Genomic DNA, 19,571 nt, shown 5'->3' with positions numbered 1-19,571 from the left:
GTACCAGGCAGTGATACAGCCTGACAGGATGCTCTCGATTGTGCATCTGTAGAAGTTTGTGAGTGCTTTTGGTGACAAGCCGAATTTCTTCAGCCTCCTGAGGTTGAAGAGGCGCTGCTGCGCCTTCTTCACAACGCTGTCTGTGTGGGTGGACCAATTCAGTTTGTCCGTGATGTGTACACCGAGGAACTTAAAACTTTCCACCTTCTCCACTACTGTCCCGTTGATGTGGATAGGGGGGTGCTCCCTCTGCTGTTTCCTGAAGTCCACAATCATCTCCTTTGTTTTGTTGACGTTGAGTGTGAGGTTATTTTCCTGACACCACACTCCGAGGGCCCTCACCTCCTCCCTGTAGGCCGTCTCGTTGTTGTTGGTAATCAAGCCTACCACTGTAGTGTCGTCCGCAAACTTGATGATTGAGTTGGAGGCGTGCATGGCCACGCAGTCGTGGGTGAACAGGGAGTACAGGAGAGGGCTGAGAACGCACCCTTGTGGGGCCCCAGTGTTGAGGATCAGCGAAGTGGAGATGTTGTTACCTACCCTCACCACCTGGGGGCGGCCCGTCAGGAAGTCCAGGACCCAGTTGCACAGGGCGGGGTCGAGACCCAGGGTCTCGAGCTTGATGACGAGTTTGGAGGGTACTATGGTGTTAAATGCTGAGCTGTAGTCGATGAACAGCATTCTCACATAGGTATTCCTCTTGTCCAGATGGGTTAGGGCAGTGTGCAGTGTGGTTGCGATTGCGTCGTCTGTGGACCTATTGGGTCGGTAAGCAAATTGGAGTGGGTCTAGGGTGTCAGGTAGGGTGGAGGTGATATGGTCCTTGACTAGTCTCTCAAAGCACTTCATGATGACAGAAGTGAGTGCTACGGGGCGGTAGTCGTTTAGCTCAGTTACCTTAGCTTTCTTGGGAACAGGAACAATGGTGGCCCTCTTGAAGCATGTGGGAACAGCAGACTGGGATAAGGATTAATTGAATATGTCCTTAAACACACCAGCCAGCTGGTCTGCGCATGCTCTGAGGACGCGGCTGAGAATGCCGTCTGGGCCTGCAGCCTTGCGAGGGTTAACACGTTTAAATGTTTTACTCACCTCGGCTGCAGTGAAGGAGAGCCCGCAGGTTTTGGTAGCGGGCCGTGTCAGTGGCACTGTATTGTCCTCAAAGTGAGCAAAAAAGTTATTTAGTCTGTCTGGGAGCAAGACATCCTGGTCCGCGACGGGGCTGGTTTTCTTTTTGTAATCCGTGATTGACTGTAGACCCTGCCACATACCTCTTGTGTCTTTTTTGTCTCCCCAAGTTTTATCATTGGCATGTGATACAAAACGAGACAACGTTGTGCATTAGGACCATGCGGACGCCTCCGAGCAGTCGGGTAGGGTGTTTGCAGTGTTTATATATACTGGATTTATCCAAATATATATACATACAGCTCTGGAAAAAAATCCTCCACCAAGTTTCACAGTGGGTGCAAGACCTGGAGAGGCCTACAAGCCACAGTGTCTCGCAGGCACTGTGAAATTTGGTGGAGGATCAGTGATGATCTGCTTCAGCAAGGCTGGAATCGGGCAGATTTGTCTTTGTGAAGGACGCATGAATCAAGTCACGTACAAGGTTGTTATGGAAGAAAACTTGCTTCCTTCTGCTCTGACAATGTTCCCCAACTCTGAGGATTGTTTTTTCCAGCAGGACAATGCTCCATGCCACACAGCCAGGTCAATCAAGTTGTGGATGGAGGACCACTAGATCAAGACCCTGTCATAGCCAGCCCAAACTCCAGACCTGAACTAGAGGCCGATTAATTAGGGCCGATTTCAAGTTTTCATAACAATCGGTAATCTGTATTTTTGGACGCTGATTATGGCCGATTACATTGCAATCCACGAGGAGACTGCGTGGCAGGCTGACCACCTGTTAAGCGAGTCCAGCAAGGAGCCAAGGTAAGTATCGAGCTAGCATTAAATTTATCTTATAAAAAACGATCAATCTTAACATAATCACTAGTTAACTACACATGGTTGATGATATTACTAGTTTAAAACTTCTTCGACAACATTCCGCTGAAAAGGCAGCGCGCGAAATTCATTTATTTTCATTTTTATATGTAACTTTCATACATTCACAAGTGCAATACACCAAATTAAAGCTTAACTTCTTGTTAATCTACCCATCGTGTCCGATTTCAAAAATACTTTACAGCGAAAGCACACCATATGATTATGTTAGGTCAGAGCCTAGTCACAAAAACACACACAGCCATTTTCCAGCCAAAGAGAGGAGTCACAAAAAGCAGAAATAGAGATAAAATGAATCACTAACCTTTGATGATCTTCATCAGATGACACTCATAGGACTTCATGTTACACAATACATGTATGTTTTGTTCGATAAAGTTCATATTTATATCCAAAAATCTCAGTTTACATTGGCGCTTTATGGTCAGTAATGTTGTGCCTCGAAAACATCCGGCAAATTTTCAGAGAGCCACACCAATTTACAGAAATACTCATAATAAACTTTGATAAAAGATACAAGTATTATGCACAGAATTATAGATATACTTCTCCTTAATGCAACCACTGTGTCAGATTTTAAAAAAGCTTTACGGAAAAGCAAACCATGCAATGATCTGAGTACGGCGCTCAGACAAAAACAAGCAATGCAGATACCCGCCATATTGTGGAGTCAACAGAAGTCAGAAATAGTATTATAAATATTCACTTACCTTTGATGATCTTCTTCAGAATGCACTCCCAGGAATCCCAGTTCCACAATAAATGTTTGTTTTGTTCGATAACGTCCAAAATTTATGTCCAAATACCTCCTTTTTGTTCGCACGTTTAGTTCCAAAATCCAAATTGATGACGCTCAGGTCAGACGAAAAGTCAAAAAATTCCATTACAGTTCGTAGAAACATGTCAAACGATGTATAGAATCAATCTTTAGGATGTTTTTAACATAAATCTTCAATAATGTTTCAACCGGAGAATTCCTTTGTCTTCAGAAATGCAATGGAACGCAGTTCGCTCTCACGGGAGCGCACGTGATCAACTCACGCCAGACTCCTGACTCAAAGAGCTCTCCTTCCCTCATTCTTCACAGTAGAAGCATCAAACAAGGTTCCAAAGACTGGTGACATCTAGTGGAAGCCTTAGGAAGTGCAATATGACCCCAAAGGCACTGTATATTGGATAGGCAGACCTACAAACCTCAGATTTCCCACTTCCTGGTTGGATTCTTTCTCAGGTTTTTGCCTGCCATATGAGTTCTGTTATACCCACAGACATCATTCAAACAGTTTTAGAAACTTCAGAGTGTTTTCTATCCAAATCTACTAATATGCATTTCCTAACTTCTGGGACTGAGTAGCAGGCAGTTTACTCTGGGCACCTTATTCATCCAAGCTACTCAATACTGCCACCAGCCATAAGAAGTTAACAAAGAGTTGCAGTCTGTTTTGGAATGGGTGGCCAGTAATAAACTGGTCCTGAACATCTCTAAAACTAAGAGCATTGTATTTGGTACAAATCATTCCTTAAGTGCTAGATCTCAGCTGAATCTGTAACGGAATTCTTCATACGAAGAGGAGGAGTAGTGATTCGACCAAAATGCAGCGAGGTATGATGACATAATGATTTATTAAACAAGACGAAGATGAAACGAAATACACTTGATAAACTACAAAACAAATAAACGATGTAGACAGACCTGGACACGAACTTACATATAACATGAAGAACGCATGAACATGAACAGGAACAGACTACAAAAACGAACAAACCGAAAACAGTCCCGTGTGGTGCACAGACACAGACACGGAAGACAACCACCCACAAACAAACAGTGTGAAAACACCTACCTTAATATGGCTCTCAATCAGAGGAAATGAAAACCACCTGCCTCTAATTGAGAGCCATATCAGGTCACCCTTAAACCAATATAGAAACAGAAAACATAGACTGCCCACCCAAACTCACGTCCTGACCAGCTAACACATACACAAACTAACAGAAAACAGGTCAGGAACGTGACAGAATCTGGTAATGAATGGTGTGGCGGTTGAACAAGTTGAGGAGACTAAATTACTTGCCGTTACCTTAGATTGTAAACTGTCATGGTCAAAACATATAGATTGAATGGTTGCAAAGATGGGGAGAGGTCTAGCCGTAATAAAGAGATGCTCTGCTTTTTTGACAACACACTCCAAAAAGCAAGTTCTGCGGCTCTAGTTTTGTCTAATCTTGATTATTGTCCAGTCGTGTGGTCCAGTGCTGCAAGGAAAGACCTAGTTAAGCTGCAGCTGGCCCAATAACAGAGCGGCATGTTTTGCTCTTAATTGTAATCAGAGGGCTGATATAAATACTATACATGCCAGTCTCTCTTGGCTAAGAGTTGAGAAACTGACTGCATCACTTCTTTTTTAAGAAACATTAATGTGTTGAAAATCCCAAATTATTTGCATAGTCAACTTACACACAGCTCTGACACACTACTTATCCCACCAGCCATGCCACCAGGGGTCTTTTCATAGTCCCAAAATCCAGAACAAATTCAAGAAAACGTACAGTATTATATAGAGCCCTTATTGCATGGAACTTGCTTCTATCTCATGTTGCTCAAATAAACAGCAAACCTGGTTTCAAAAAACAGATAAAGCAACACCTCGCGGCACAACGCCTCTCCCCTATTTGACCTAGATAGTTTGTGTGTATGCATTGATATGTAGGCTACGTGTGCCTTTTTAAAAATGTATGTAGTTCTGTCCTTGAGCTGTTCTTGTCTAATGATGTTCTGTATTATGTTTCATGTTTTGTGTGGACCCCAGGAAGAGTAGCTGCTGCTTTTGCAACAGCTAATGGGGATCCTAATAAAATACCAAATACCAAATAACATGGCACAAGTGGGCGGGTGGTCTCTGTTGTGCTCTATTGTGGGGGGGAGGTCTCTGTTGTGCTCTATTGTGGGGGGGAGGTCTCTGTTGTGCTCTATTGTGGGGGGGAGGCCTCTGTTGTGCTCTATTGTGGGGGGGGGGCCTCTGTTGTGCTCTATTGTGGGGGGGAGGTCTCTGTTGTGCTCTATTGTGGGGGGGAGGCCGATGACATTAGAGAGCACCCATCAGACCAACTTCTTCAATTGCCAACTCCTTGAGTTTCACAATTGTGTCTAGAAAAACACAATTGTTTACCCTTAAGTGTGAGTAATTTACTCTATTTATACTTGTAATATAATTTTTCAATGGAAAAAGTAAAATAAATACTGTAGCTGGAGTGTGTCTTTAATGTGTTGCATGTGGTATGCTTGTCTCTTGCTTGACAGACTGATTTAGCCTAATTGTGAACACACAGTACTTATCTCTAAAAGCTAAATGGACAGTGTATAATCAATTTAGTTATGTTAATAGTATGGGCAAGAAACCCTGTAATAATAACAATATTCAGAATGCTGCTTCAAAACATTTATTTGTCACGAAATAACACAGCTTCTTTTAGACTTTATACAACAAAAAATACTTACAATTTGGATGTGTAAGTACAGAGTACATAGGTACAGTCAGAGCTCATAGCGCACTGTGCTTACTGCCACACAAGACAGAGAACGTAACTCATCGAGGTGAGGAAATGTTCAGCTTGCCAAAAGCACCATAGTGTCAACACCTGTCACTTGCCCACGCAGGAAAAACAGAGACACACTGGTAGAGAGACACATACAGTTGTTTGCAGTTAAAATCTTAAACTATGTGCAAAGTTGTACAAAAATCAATTTAATATTTTGTTACCCCCACATCCACCAACATTTAATTATTTCAAAGGCTGTATCTGTTGAATTTAATTGTATGGAATATAGTAGTTTACAATATAATATCCTATGAATAAATACTGAGATTATAACAGGGTAAACTACTTGGATAGAGGAGAAAAGCTACCTGAACAACTAAAGTTGTTTAGATTTCACGTAAGCTTTGGGAATCATTCTGTACTCATGAAAACATCTTTAAGGCCATTGGTTGCTTGTGTCATATATTTACATAAACAAATGTATGTTTAAAATATGTATGTTTACAATAACTAATAAATAGTGATAAATAAGAGACAAAACAAACATATTTTTGAGTACAACACTAAGGTGAGCTACAGACACTTGTGAGGTTGGTAGCCGGTAGTGAGAGTCTCATGCTTATTTTTCATCATTCTAAGGACTGTGATATATAGAAAACGCTAATAACATCAAGGCAATGTTGTAGTTACATTATTATTATACAGATAAATGGTAGATGTTTTACCGCAATCTCCAAACGTGACAAACAGACAAATATACACCTTATAGGTAACAAAATAATCAGTTCTCAGGACTTGACTGAAAACTTTAGCTATGGGAATGTTATGATTATCACGTTGAGACATTGTTACATTGTCATGACATCTTACTGCCCTCTCGAACACTGTGCTATCAGACAGGGTAGTGAGTAACTGGGTGTGAGAGTGCAATCCCTCTCTGAGGCGGTCAGTGTAATCCAGCACTGTGAGGGAGAGTAATCTGTGCGTGTGTGTAATCTAGATCAAGCTATTGGGCAACCGCAGGGACTGCTGCAAATCTGTCGGATTACAGAGGCCTCATGAGGATAAGGGATGTCCTATGGCTGGCATAGTCTGACAAAACACCCAATTCCTGTTTGTTAATATGCTTCTAAGCAGCAGCACCACCAAATACCCTGTTCAGGTACATCATGAACTGGGTTTGTGCTTGCAAAAAGCATATATTAAAACACATGTTTATAACTCTCGTCTCGTATTATCACTCTTGTGTATGAGGAGAAATGAGAACAAAACCATAGCTAAAATAATCCAGGTGCTTTTATATCAGATGGTTGTATAATCTAATCTCATGCTAGCACACAGAAGGGGAATGGGTCGCTGTCTAGTTATTGTGCATTGGGGGGAAAAAACTTCTCAGTAGATATTAGGTTGATTGAGACTGCAAAATCTGGGACACATAAGAGTGAGTGAGGTCATTGGATGGGAGTCAGTGGATTAAGTGAGAGGTTGAAAGGTCTACTCAGCCTTAGAAGAAGAGAGTGACAATCTCATGTGATGGAGACAGAGAAAGTTAACAAGTGGAGTCAGGTCATTATGATACGAAGCGAGGTACAAAAACATCCCAAAACAGAACATAATATGTGTGTGATATGCCATCAGTGAAATGCAAAACTAAAATTATAAAATATACTGTTTCACAGCTCAGAAACTACATGAAACAAGTCCAAAATAATATTTAAAACAGAAAATGTATGTAAATGATTTGCGTTTGGCTGAGCAGCCACCAGTGTTGGGGAATGAGTGGGATCTTGAGGTGGTCCCAGGGGTTGTAAGTGGACCCACATGACCCACTGACAGAACCTAGTCTTTCCTCAGGCAAGAATAATGTGTGTGTGTGTGTGTGTGTGTGTGTGTGTGTGTGTGTGTGTGTGTGTGTGTGTGTGTGTGTGTGTGTGTGTGTGTGTGTGTGTGTGTGTGTGTGTGTGTGTGTGTGTGTGTGTGTGTGTGTGTGTGTGTGTGTGTGTGTGTGTGTGTGAGTGAGAGAGAGAAAGCAAATGTGAATATGTGTTTGTACATGGGTGTGTGTGTAAACAAAGGTCCATTAATTCCAGTGCTTGCAAAACGAAAAATGCCGCAAATCAACATGTGCTATCAATGTATGCTATGATCAAAAGCACCATCCTACTTCCAAACACATTCAATTGTAAGTGACTGAGAGACATTAAAAAGCGGATCAATTGAGGAGTTGAGAGAAATGCTAACAAGGAAATAACACCTGTGCTGGTTTATCTACCATTTTAAAAAATACAGTGATTATAACCAATAGCAATATCCTAAACAATGCTAGATAGCTTTATTACTATGTTCCCATATTAACAGATACAATATGTAAAAATAAATATAAATATGTTTCATAATGAGAGAGCGTAAATCTCATTGTGTGATGTGTACTTACTAATGCAGAGAAACACAGCCTTGTGGCAGTACACACTGATTGTGTGAGGCCAGTCATGAGAGGGAAGTCAGAGGAGAAGAGAGTGAGGTAATGTATGAGTAGGAGCAGATAGATGATAACGGCCCACTGAAATAAAAATGGCTCCCTTCCTAGTTCCTACACATCATCTCTTTGCCTGCTGCTCTTCAGCAGACTGGGCGGGGGAGGGGGTGGTGTGGAGGGCGCTGGCGTCCCCATGTCCGTTCGGCTGTACTGACTGGACTGTCTCTACCAGGCTGCCACTAGGGAGCACCACGTACCTGGCAGCCATGTCCTTGGGCTGCAGCTCCCTCAGGCCCTCCTTACTGTGCCATATCCCATAGCCAAAATACACCAGTAGACCTAGAGAGGTGCAACATATACTGTTAGGACCAAAACACATGCTTACAGAATCACACACATATGTTGTTGTTATTGTTATACTGTCATACTGTATGTGCTTATTCATTGAGAAGACACAGCTATAGCAGGAATATGGTGCTAGGAATTGATTACTTAGACATGGCCCAGCCCCTGTCATGTTCAATATTCCCTGTGAACCCTCTGTAGGCAGACAGGCAGTGTTGGGTAGGTTACTTTCTAAATGTAATCCGTTACAGTTATTAGTTAGGTCTACCTGAACAAAATTGCAAACAGTAACGTAACGTTTGGATTTCCCAAACTCAGTAATGTAATCAGATTACTTTCAGTTACTTTTAGATTACTTTCCCCTTAAGAGGCACAGGTTAGTAGCTGGCACAAAGTCATAAAATGTGATTATAAACCTAAACTTAACCACACTGCTAACCCTAATGCCTAACCTTAAATGAAGACCAAAATGTAAATTTTTTGTTTTCATTGATTTTTACAATATAGCCAATTTTGAATTTGCAGCTGACCCATTTAGCAGAAATCGCTCCGTTTTGCCTCAAGGACAAGACTCGTCCCAATAAATATCAACCTGTTTAAGAAGCATTAGAAGAAGACAAAAATGAATTACCTCTATTGCAGGATAAATCAATGTTAGAGTTTACATAGCTGGCCATAAATGGATGTTGCATTTTTCTTTATGGGTTGGTTATGTACAGTAGGCTTCTTCTAACCCATTGCTTTCTACTACAGATAATACGGTTAGGCTATATCTTTACATTTAAAAACAAATCTAACTGGGTCTGACAGATTTCCAGTTATTCCAATGAATTTAATACCCATTGATCTTCAAGAATATGAATTGAAAAGATGGAAATATAGATTAATATGGAAATATGGATCAGCCAAATTGTTTTATCTGAGCATAACCCAAAAACTAAGGACTAATCAGCCTAATCTGTTTGTTTTTGATTTTGTTGTCATGGAGTACTGATAAGGCTCATTGCTTCGAACTGCAAAAAAAATGCAGCCCTCGGAATAGTGTGCTTTGAGCACTACCGAAAGTGCTATTTGATGTGAAAAACTAGATGGTAATTTTCCATGAAGAGAATAAAAGCCCCACTAGTGGTCTTCTTAAATTAAACTTATTTTTTACAATAATGGAGCACAATACCATGAGGCAGTTTAGAAGGGATGAACTCAAACTTTTATTCCATAGGCTAGGATCCGCACTGCAGCTGTTGCAAGAGTGCTTTTTTCACTGGTTGTCCACTGGGGCGTATTCATTACTCCGATTCTGTTGCAAAACGTTTCTTAAACGGAAGCAAACGGAACAAAACGGGGAGGGACCTACCTGAATTTGTCCAACAGAAACTCTAGTTTTGCTCTGTTTGCTTCCATTTGGTTCTTAAACAGTCAATGGTTTCCGTAATGAATACACTCCTGACCGCAAAAACAATGATTGATAAGCAGTTTAAACTTCTTCAATTCAACCATTATTGGGTTAAAATACACAGCATATACATTAGTGAACATCCATCCACAACAACCACAATATGTAAGGCGCAAATAAATTAGAGAGCAGCAGTGTGATTCACATCAATGCGCTATGTAGCCTAAATATCTTCTAACTGCAGCAGGTGCAGGCTAGGAAAGGGTTAACTCACTCCAGTCAAGCCTTGACTTACTTGGTAGGTTTACTCTCTGTAAACACAAAAAGTAACCTGCATATGTTTTAATACAAACATGTGCTATGTACTAATAATTTAATAAAACCCTGTTTCATATCCTGTTGTCTATGATCAACCAGTAATAAGTATCCATACTATTTGTCCATCATTTAGGTTAATAAGTGGCACAGTATTTCAACCACTGAATGCAACAGTTCCAGTTCTGTCTGACATGATGTTTGGTTTACAGGACGTCTGCGCTACATGGTCCTCACAGGCACATGGTCCTCACACAACACACATTTGTGCCATTAGTGGAAGTAATCTTACCTGCAGCCACCCATACGGTAAAGCGGATCCAGGTCATTGGGCTGAGCTTCAGCATTAGGAACACATTCATGAGGATGCTTGCACCAGGGATGAATGGGACCAAGGGTACCTAGAAAATGACAACCGCAAACAACCATCATTCTGACATGTATTAAAATGTGTCAAATAATCAATGCCTTCCTTAATTCAATAAGTGCTTGTCATTGAAAAAAAGGAAGTTGGAGAGCCTAAAAGACCACTAGTCTTGACTCAAATATTAAAAGTCCCAATAGGAGTACTTAATATAATTCAAAAGAATGATCAGGTCTTAATGACAAGATTGTATATTAGGTTGGTGCCAGAGGGAACGTGGGCCATGCTTGAGCTCACAGAAACAGCTTTTATTTTGTATGAACAGCAGATCAACCACACAGCAGAGAGTGAGTGTCTGCTGTGACTCAGCCTCAGAGCTGGGTGAAAATGTCACATTAAATGTTGCAGTTCCTATCTACTGGGCTCGAGTCAGACTGAGTAGAATTTAACATATCTAAAGGTGGAGAGACAGCTACAAAAAAGTCTTAAAACACACAGAGTATTCTTGGTTTATCATAACTACATAAAGACTTAGGGAAATATAACAGGCTGTTTGCTCAAATAAAATGGTATTTGTCACATGCTTCGTAAACTTGAGTAACGATAACTTGGCTATATACACTGAGAATACCAAACATTAGGAACACCTTCAGGGCATGAACTCTACAAGGTGTCGAAAGCGTTCCACAGGGATGATGGCCCATGTTGACTCCAATGCTTCCCACAGTTGTGTCAAGTTGGCTGGTTGTCCTTCGGGTGGTGGACCATTCTTGATACATACGGGAAACTGTTGAGCGTGAAAAACCCAGCAGCGTTGCAGTTTTGACAAACTGGTGCGCCTGGCATCTACTACCATACCCCGTTTAAAGGCATTTAAATTTTTTGTCTTGCCCATTCACACTCTGAATGGCACACATACACAATCCATGTCTCAATTTTATCTAGGCTTAAAAATACTTCTTTAACCTGTCTCCTCCACTTCATCTACACTGACTGAAGTGGATTTAATAAGTGACATCAATAAGGGATCATAGCTTTCACCTGGATGCACCTGGTCAGTCAATATCATGGAAAGAGCAGGTGCTCTGAATGTTTTGTATAGTCAGTGTACACAGGGTACCAGTACTGAGTTGATGTGCAGGGGTACGAGGTAATTGAGGTAGATATGTACATATAACTAGGAATAAAGTGACAGATATTAAACAGTAGCAACAGCGTATGTGATGAGTCAAAAAAGTTAATTAAAACAGGGTCAGTGCAGATAGTTACAGTTCAGGAAGGAGACGCGTTCTGTCTCCTAGAGATGAACGTACTTTGGTGCGAAAAGTGCAAATCAATCCCAGAACAACAGCAAAAGACCATGTGAAGATGCTGGAGGAAACAGTTACAAAAGTATCTATATCCACAGTAAAACGAGTCCTATATCGACATAACCTGAAAGGCCGCTGAGCAAGGAAGAAGCCACTGCTCCAAAACCGACATAAAAAAGCTAGACTATTTGGAAGACCCATTTGCAACCAAGCTTTAACTTCCTGACTGATGTCTTGAGATGTTGCTTCAATATAGCCACATAATTTTCCTTCCTCATGAAGCCCTCTATTTTGTGAAGTGCACAAGTCCTTCCTGCAGCAAAGCACCCCCACAACATGATGCTGCCACCCCCGTGCTTGACGGTTGGGATGGTGTTCTTTGGCTTGCAAGCCTCCCCCTTTTTCCTCCAAACATAACGATGGTCATTATGGCCAAACAGTTCTATTTTTGTTTCATCAGACCAGAGGACATTTCTCCAAAAAGTACGATCTTTGTCCTCATGTGCAGTTGCAAACCGTAGTCTGGCTTTTTTTATGGCGGTTTTGGAGCAGTGACTTCTTCCTTGCTGATCGGCTTTTCAGGTTATGTCAATATAAGACTCGTTTTACCGCTGTTTCCTCCAGCATCTTCGCAAGCTCCTTTGCTGTTGTTCTGGGATTGATTTGCACCTTTCGCACCAAAGTACGTTCATCTCTAGGAGACAGAACGCGTTTCCTTCCTGAGTGGTATGACGGCTGCGTGGTCCCATGGTGTTTATACTTGCATACTATTGATTGTACAGATGAACGTGGTACCTGTAGGCGTTTGGGAATTGCTCCCAAGGATGAACCAGACTTGTGGAGGTCTACAATTTCTTTTCTGAGGTCTTGGCTGATTTCTTTTGATTGTCCCATGATGTCAAGAAAAGAGGCACTGAGTTTGAAGGTAGGCCTTGAAATACATCCTCCAATTGACTCAAATGATGTCAATTAGCCTAACAGAAGCTTCTAAAGCCATGACTGGAATTTTCCAAGCTGTTTAAAGGCACAGTCCACTTAGTGTATGTGGACTTCTGACCCACTGGAATTGTGATACAGTGAATTATAAGTGAAATAATCTGTCTGTAAACAATTGTTGGAAAAATGAATTGTGTCATGCACAAAGTAGATGTCCTAACCGACTTGCCAAATCTATAGTTTGTTAACAAGAAATTTGTGGAGTGGTTGAAAAATTAGTTTTAATGACTCCAACCTAAGTGTATGTAAACTTCCAACTTCAACTGTAGTTAATCAAATAGCTACCTGGGCTAACTATTTAGCAGTCTTATGGCTTGGGGGTAGAAGGTTTTCAGGGTCCTGTTGGTTCCAGACTTTGTGCATCAGTACCACTTGCCATGCGGCAGAGAGAACAGTCTATGACTTGGGTGGCTGGAGTCTTTGACAATTTTTAGGGGCTTCCTCTGACATCGCCTGGTATATAGGTCCTGGATGGCATGGAGCTCTGCCCCAGTGATGTACTGGGCCATACGTATTATCCTCTATAGCGTCTTGGGGTCAGATGCCAAGCAGTTGCCATACCAAGCGGTGATGCAAGATGCTCTCAACGGTGCAGCTGTATAACATTTTGAGGATCTGAGTGCCCATGCCAAATCTTTTCAGCCTCCTGAGGGGGAAGAGATATTGTCATGCTCTCTTCACGACTGTGTTGGTGTGTGTGGAACATGATAGATCCTTAGTGATGTGAGGAACTTGAAGCTCTCGACCCACTCCACTATAGCCCTATCGATGTGAATGGGGGGCATGCTCGGCCCTCAATTTCCAGTAGTCCACGATCAGCTCCTTTGTCTTGATGACGTTGAAGGAGAGGTTGTTGTTGAGGGTCAGCATGACGGATGTGTTGTTCCCTACCCTAACCACCTGGGGATTGGCCCATCAGGAAGTCCAGGATCCAGTTGCAGAGGGAGGTGTTCAGTCCCAGTGTCCTTAGCTTAGTGATGAGCTTGGAGGGCACTCTGGTGTTGAACGCTGAGCTGTAGTCAATGAAGAGCATTCTGTCATAGCTGTTCCTCTTGTCCAGGTGGGAATGGGCAGTGTGGAGTATAATAAAGATTTCGTCATCTGTGGATCTGTTGGGGCGGTATGCAAATTGGAGTGGGTTCAGGGTGTCTGGGATTCTCTGCCTCAAACCCTATTACAGGGGCTGAGTCACTGGTTTACTGGTGCTCTTCCATGCTGACCCTAGGAGGGGTGCTTCACTTGAGTGGGTTGAGTCACTGACATGATCTTCCTGTCCGGGTTGGCACCCCCCTTGGGTTTGTGCCGTGGGGCAGATCTTCGTGGGCTATACTCGGCCTTGTCTCAGGATGGTAAGTTGGTGGTTGAAGATATCCCTCTAGTGGTGTGGGGGCTGTGCTTTGGCAAAGTGGGTCGGGTTATATCCTGCCTGTTTGGCCGGCCCTGTCCGGGGGGTATCGTCGGACGGGGCAACAGTGTCTCCGACCCCTCCTTTCACAGCCTCCAGTATTTATGCTGCAGTAGTTTATGTGTCGGGGGGCTAGGGTCAGTCTGTTATATCTGGAGTATTTCTCCTGTCTTATCCGGTGTCCGGTGTGAATTTAAGTATGCTCTCTCCAATTCTCTCTCTCTTTTTCGCTTTCTCTCTTTCTTTCTTTCTTTCTTTCTTTCTTTCTTTCTTTCTTTCTTTCTTTCTTTCTTTCTTTCTTTCTCTCTCTCTCTCTCTCTCTCGGAGGACCTGAGCCTTAGGACCATGCTTCAGGACTACCTGGCCTGATGACTCCTTGCTGTCCCCAGTCCACCTGGTCGTGCTGCTGCTCCAGTTTCAACTGTTCTGCCTGCGGCTATGGAACCCTGACCTGTTCACTGGACGTGCTACCTGTCCCAGACCTGCTGTTTTCAACTCTCTAGAAACAGCAGGAGTGGTAGAGATAGACTGAATGATCGGCTATGAAAAGCCAACTGACATTTACTCCTGAGGTGCGGACCTGTTGCACCCTCTACAACCACTGTGATTATTGTTATTTGACCCAGCTGGTCATCTATGAACGTTTGAACATCTTGGCCATGTTCTGTTATAATCTCCCCCCGGCACAGCCAGAAGAGGACTGACCACCCCTCATAGCCTGGTTCCTCTCTAGGTTTCTTCCTAGGTTCTGGCCTTTCTAGGGAGTATTTCATAGCCATCGTGCTTCTACACCTGCATTGCTTGCTGTTTGGGGTTTTAGGCTGGGTTTATTTACAGCACTTTGTGACATCAGCTGATGTAAGAAGGGCTTTATAAATACATTTGATTGATTTGATGATGGTGTTGATGTGAGCCATGACCAGCCTTTCAAAGCATTTCATGGCTACAGATGTGAGTGCTATGGGGCGATAGTCATTTAGACAGGTTACCTTGGCATTCTTGGGCATAGGGACTATGGTGGTCTGCTTGAAACTCTGCAGGCGTTATACAACGTTATACAACTAATAATTCTAAGGCGAGGGTCTAGTTCTGCTTCCCTAACTTTATGTGTAGGCATATACAATAAAGTAAAAGTCTACAAAATTGTGAACTGCTTTGCATTTACACTTTGGGCATTAAATGAAAAAGTGAGAATTTGTTTGGCTCACCTGGAAGGTTTTGGTGTTGATATGTGGTTCATGGGCATATATGACGACCAGGCTGAGGAGGAAGGTCGAGCCAAACACCACTATTAGCACGGCGAAGCTCCACGTAGGCAGCTGCAGCTGGTTATTCCCAAACACAAACACGGCACAGAGGGACACAGAGCTCACCATCACCGCCAGCACAGAGAAGGCCACCACCTCCCCCGGCTCAAAGTTCCCTAGCAACCTGCCCAGGTAGGGCTCCCAGCGGGCCTTCAACACCCCTGGGGCGCTGCGTTCCCTGGTCTTCTGCATCTCCACCAGCTGTAGCTTGTCTGAGAAGGACTCATACTCCTTCAGCTCCCCGCTGTCCTGAGCTATGATCTGGGACTCTGAGGCTTCGGGTGAGAGCTCTGGGTTGTAGTTGGTGTTAGGGGAGGTAGTGGAGTTAGCCTTGGAACTGGTCTTCTCCTTCTCAGGCTGGAAGCGCAGCACGATGACACTGGCTGCCACAAAGGTGTAGGCCAGGAGGGTGCCGATGGACAGGAACTGGACCAGGGCCTCCAGGTCAAAGATGAGGGCCATGACGGCCATGAGGAGGCCAAACACCAAGATGGCATTCACAGGGACCTTGGTGACAGGGTTGACCTTGGCGAAGAAGGCGAAGAAGAGGCCATCCTCCGCCATAGCGTAAACAATCCGAGGGAGGGAGAAAAGGTTGCTGAGGAGCACTGTGTTCATGGCTGGAAGAGGGGATGGACAGAGAGTCACATGATCATCAATGCAATCAAAACAGAGAGCTACTGTATGAAGTCAAGATAAATAAAAGTCATAACCATTTGCCCTTCAATCAATTATATCATCAACAGACCCAAAGAAATTCAATGGCATGATACATTGGTGTGGTTACAGTGGCTAAGTCTTTCAAGACACACTTACCACAGATGGACCCTACTGCCACGATGTAGCCAGCCCAGCTGTAGCCTCGGCGGAAGAAGGCGTCAGACAGAGCTGAGTTGGGATCGAGGGAGTGCCAGGGCACCATGAGAGTGAGGACAGTGGAGACCAGGATGTAGGCTGTGGCTGCCATGCACAAGGAGATGGCTGTGGCCATGGGAATGGCTCGCTGGGGGTTCTTTGCCTCCTCGCTTGAGGCTGCAATCACATCGAAGCCAACAAATGCGTAAAAGCAGGTGGCTGTGCCCGCCATAACCCCAGACACACCGAACGGTGCAAAACCTCCTTCTTTCTGGCTCCAGTTGACTGGGTCGGCCAGCATGAAGCCAAACACCAAGATGAAGAGTATGACAACCAGACTAACAGCGGAGAAGATGTGGTTGAGCCAAGAGGAGACTCGCACTCCGAAGGTTATGAAGATGGTGGCAACCACTAGAATCCCGGCGGCCAGCAGGTCAGGGTAGTGGGCGATATAGGGAACATTCCACTTCATTATGTGGTTCTCTGTGTAGTTCTGGATAGTGTGGTTAAACATGGAGTCCAGATAACCACTCCACGCCCGCGCCACCGCGGCCCCACCAATCATGTACTCCAACACTACGTTCCAGCCAATGAGAAAGGCCCATATCTCTCCACAAGAAACATAGGTGAACATGTAGGCTGAGCCCGTTCTGGGCACGCGAGCTCCGAACTCAGCATAGCAGAGGGCGGCCATCAGGGAGGCGATGCCTGCTATGAGGAAGGAGAGAACCACGGCAGGTCCCGCGGTGTCCTTGGCCACAGTGCCAGTCAGGACGTAGAGGCCAGAGCCCACCATGCCCCCAACACCCAGCAGGGCCAGGTCCACCATGGTCAGGCAGCGTTTCATTGATGTCACCATCAAATCATCATCCAGGGTCTTCAGTCGGTTCAGCCTTTGGCAGAAACGCACTGCCGGGACACAGCCACGCTCACAGGTCGCCATGGTTACAGGATCACAACTTATCAGTCAAGATGCTCAAACTGGATCCATTCTCCTCCTGATCAATTGACCTGAGAGACAAAAATACATATACATACCATCATACAGGGACAAAGCCTGTGGCCGCAGAGCAGGTAGACAAAAGCAACTCATCCTAATGAGGGCTTCATCTAACCTTTATCTGAATGACTCCACCCCCTCACCACTGCTGCCTATTTCTGAGCATGTTGTATTACACCTCTGTCCTTACCACGTGGAAGCTGGAAACTATTGCTTTTCTATTTTTAGAATTGAAGACTAATATTCTTCAACTTGGCATATTAGGATAGCTTGATACATTTCAGTTAGGACTATCTGAGTAATGTAAAATCTATAAATAGGCATATCTATAAATTACGCAATTGAATACATGTGTTGAACGATATCATTTAGTCTATTACTGATTAATAACTGTCCATGATAAAGATATATTTTTGATCTGCTCTGACTGTTTGACACGTCTTCTATTCACTTGAAGACTAATGTTGAAGGTAATTTCCTATTGTAGCAAATGTAAGGCTATATTCAGCTTTCACCCTGCGAAGACTAAAAGTGTCCGATATCTCAGCAAATAAAAGTAGCCTAACCGAACACACAACTATTTTGGGTTGGTTAAAGCCTGTGGAGCCAAATTCTATAATCAAAGGCTACGCTTTATGTGATAGAATGAGACCAGCCCGGGATCCGACTCTTTTTGATGTACCGTTTCCAATTACTGCGTACGGCAGGCATATGGCGAGTTCTGCCGTGCTCAATGCAAGAAATACATTACATAAAGCTTTTATTCCCTACTGAAATTAACACCGATACAAAGTGAAGCGACCATACATATGTCCTCCATAATAACTGTGATTCGTGTCATAATTGTGGAGTCATGGCGAGAATGAATCGCTTTAAGTGCGTCGTTTTTACAAAAGCCAGCCACATTAATAATTTATAACAAAATGGAAACTCATACAAATGTTATCAATGACAAACTATAGGCTATTTCAATAAAGCGATGGCGATTGCTGATTATTCTATGAAATTGTACTTGTCTGCGTTTTTTATATTTTTTTATTATGGCACGAACAAGGTGTTGGAATAGGTAGATTATGGCAAAAACCAGGGGAGAAACTCAACCATTACTGCTATTCTGCATATATAGTCTAATATATTTGATTTAAAAAACGGTCTAATATGGTAACAAATAAAAATATTTGTTTACCTTGAATGCTGAATATCGCTTATGAGTAGCCTATCTCAGGCCCGGTTGATATCCTTTGAAACCCTCAACGACAGACAGGGAGAAAGGTGGAGATGGAGAACGAGAGGATAGAGAGCTGAGCCCTCGATTCTTAAAGGCGCAGTACGAGTTTATTGTTCATCTGATGACGACGGGATCATCCGTCAGATAAGGTCACGCGCAAGGCCAGCGTTTAAAGGTCCAATGCAGCCGTTTTTATCTTAATTTCAAATCATGTCTGAGTAACAATGAAGTACCTTATTGTGATTGTTTTCAATAGCTTTTTAACAAAGAGCAATTTCTCAAGCAAGAATTTAAACTAAGACTGTCAGGGAGTGGTCTGCGTGGGAGGGCAAGCCTGATGGCCAAAACTTCATCCCACCAAATCAGGCTGAAATTGCAAACAGCTCTTATGCTAAAAGAGCATTATCATTATCACAATTTCACAGTATTATTTTAGAGTGGAAATATATATAAAACACAGGAAAATCACGTTTCTGACAGCACTGTAACATATGCCTAAAGTAAAGTTGTCAAAAGGGTTGGTTTTCATCTACCATAATAGCAATAACTGGATGCTACAGTATCAGCATACAAATTATATTCAAATCATCTAAGTTTGTATAGTACTAGTACATTTAAATACCCTTTATTCAATGTTTTGCCTATTGTCACTCAACTAGACTAATAATGAAACAATGAGTCACAATAATCAAAATAAATACTTTTTAATTCATGAACACATTTTACAGTGGCCAAAATCATGGTAAACATGAATAACATTTTTGTTAAAAAAATATCACAAACGTGATAAGTTGGATGAATAAGATGACTTATTTACATTTTGCATCTGTGTGACTGAGTGGCAAACCAAATGGAAAACTATCTACAGCCTTCAGTGATTCTTCAAATTCCTGCACTCTCTTCACAGCCCCATTGTCATCCATAACCAGTAATTTCTACATAGATTCACAAAGAAATACAACTTCTTGGTTTCCATGTGCATTGAACAGAACACACACAGCCCCTGAGGACATGAACCTGAACA

The 19,571-nt window shown here is 43.0% G+C and overlaps 1 protein-coding gene across 1 annotated transcript; it reads right to left on the bottom strand.

Annotated features, from left to right (window-relative positions):
• Window positions 1-5,438: 5,438 nt before the first annotated feature.
• Window positions 5,439-18,626, bottom strand: LOC139576881 (cationic amino acid transporter 4-like). The gene is made up of 5 exons (XM_071403442.1): window positions 18,506-18,626; window positions 16,281-17,330; window positions 15,366-16,084; window positions 10,375-10,483; window positions 5,439-8,368 (listed from the first exon to the last, which is right to left on the bottom strand). The coding sequence occupies exons 2-5, from the start codon at window positions 17,260-17,262 to the stop codon at window positions 8,151-8,153; spliced, it is 2,028 nt and encodes a 675-aa protein (XP_071259543.1). The 5' UTR covers window positions 17,263-17,330; window positions 18,506-18,626; the 3' UTR covers window positions 5,439-8,150.
• Window positions 18,627-19,571: the final 945 nt, after the last annotated feature.

Source organism: Salvelinus alpinus, chromosome 5, assembly GCF_045679555.1.
Source record: "Salvelinus alpinus chromosome 5, SLU_Salpinus.1, whole genome shotgun sequence".
Lineage (NCBI taxonomy): Eukaryota > Metazoa > Chordata > Actinopteri > Salmoniformes > Salmonidae > Salvelinus > Salvelinus alpinus.
Note: the sequence above shows the minus strand (reverse complement) of the source record. Positions and strands in the feature narration are given on the sequence as shown.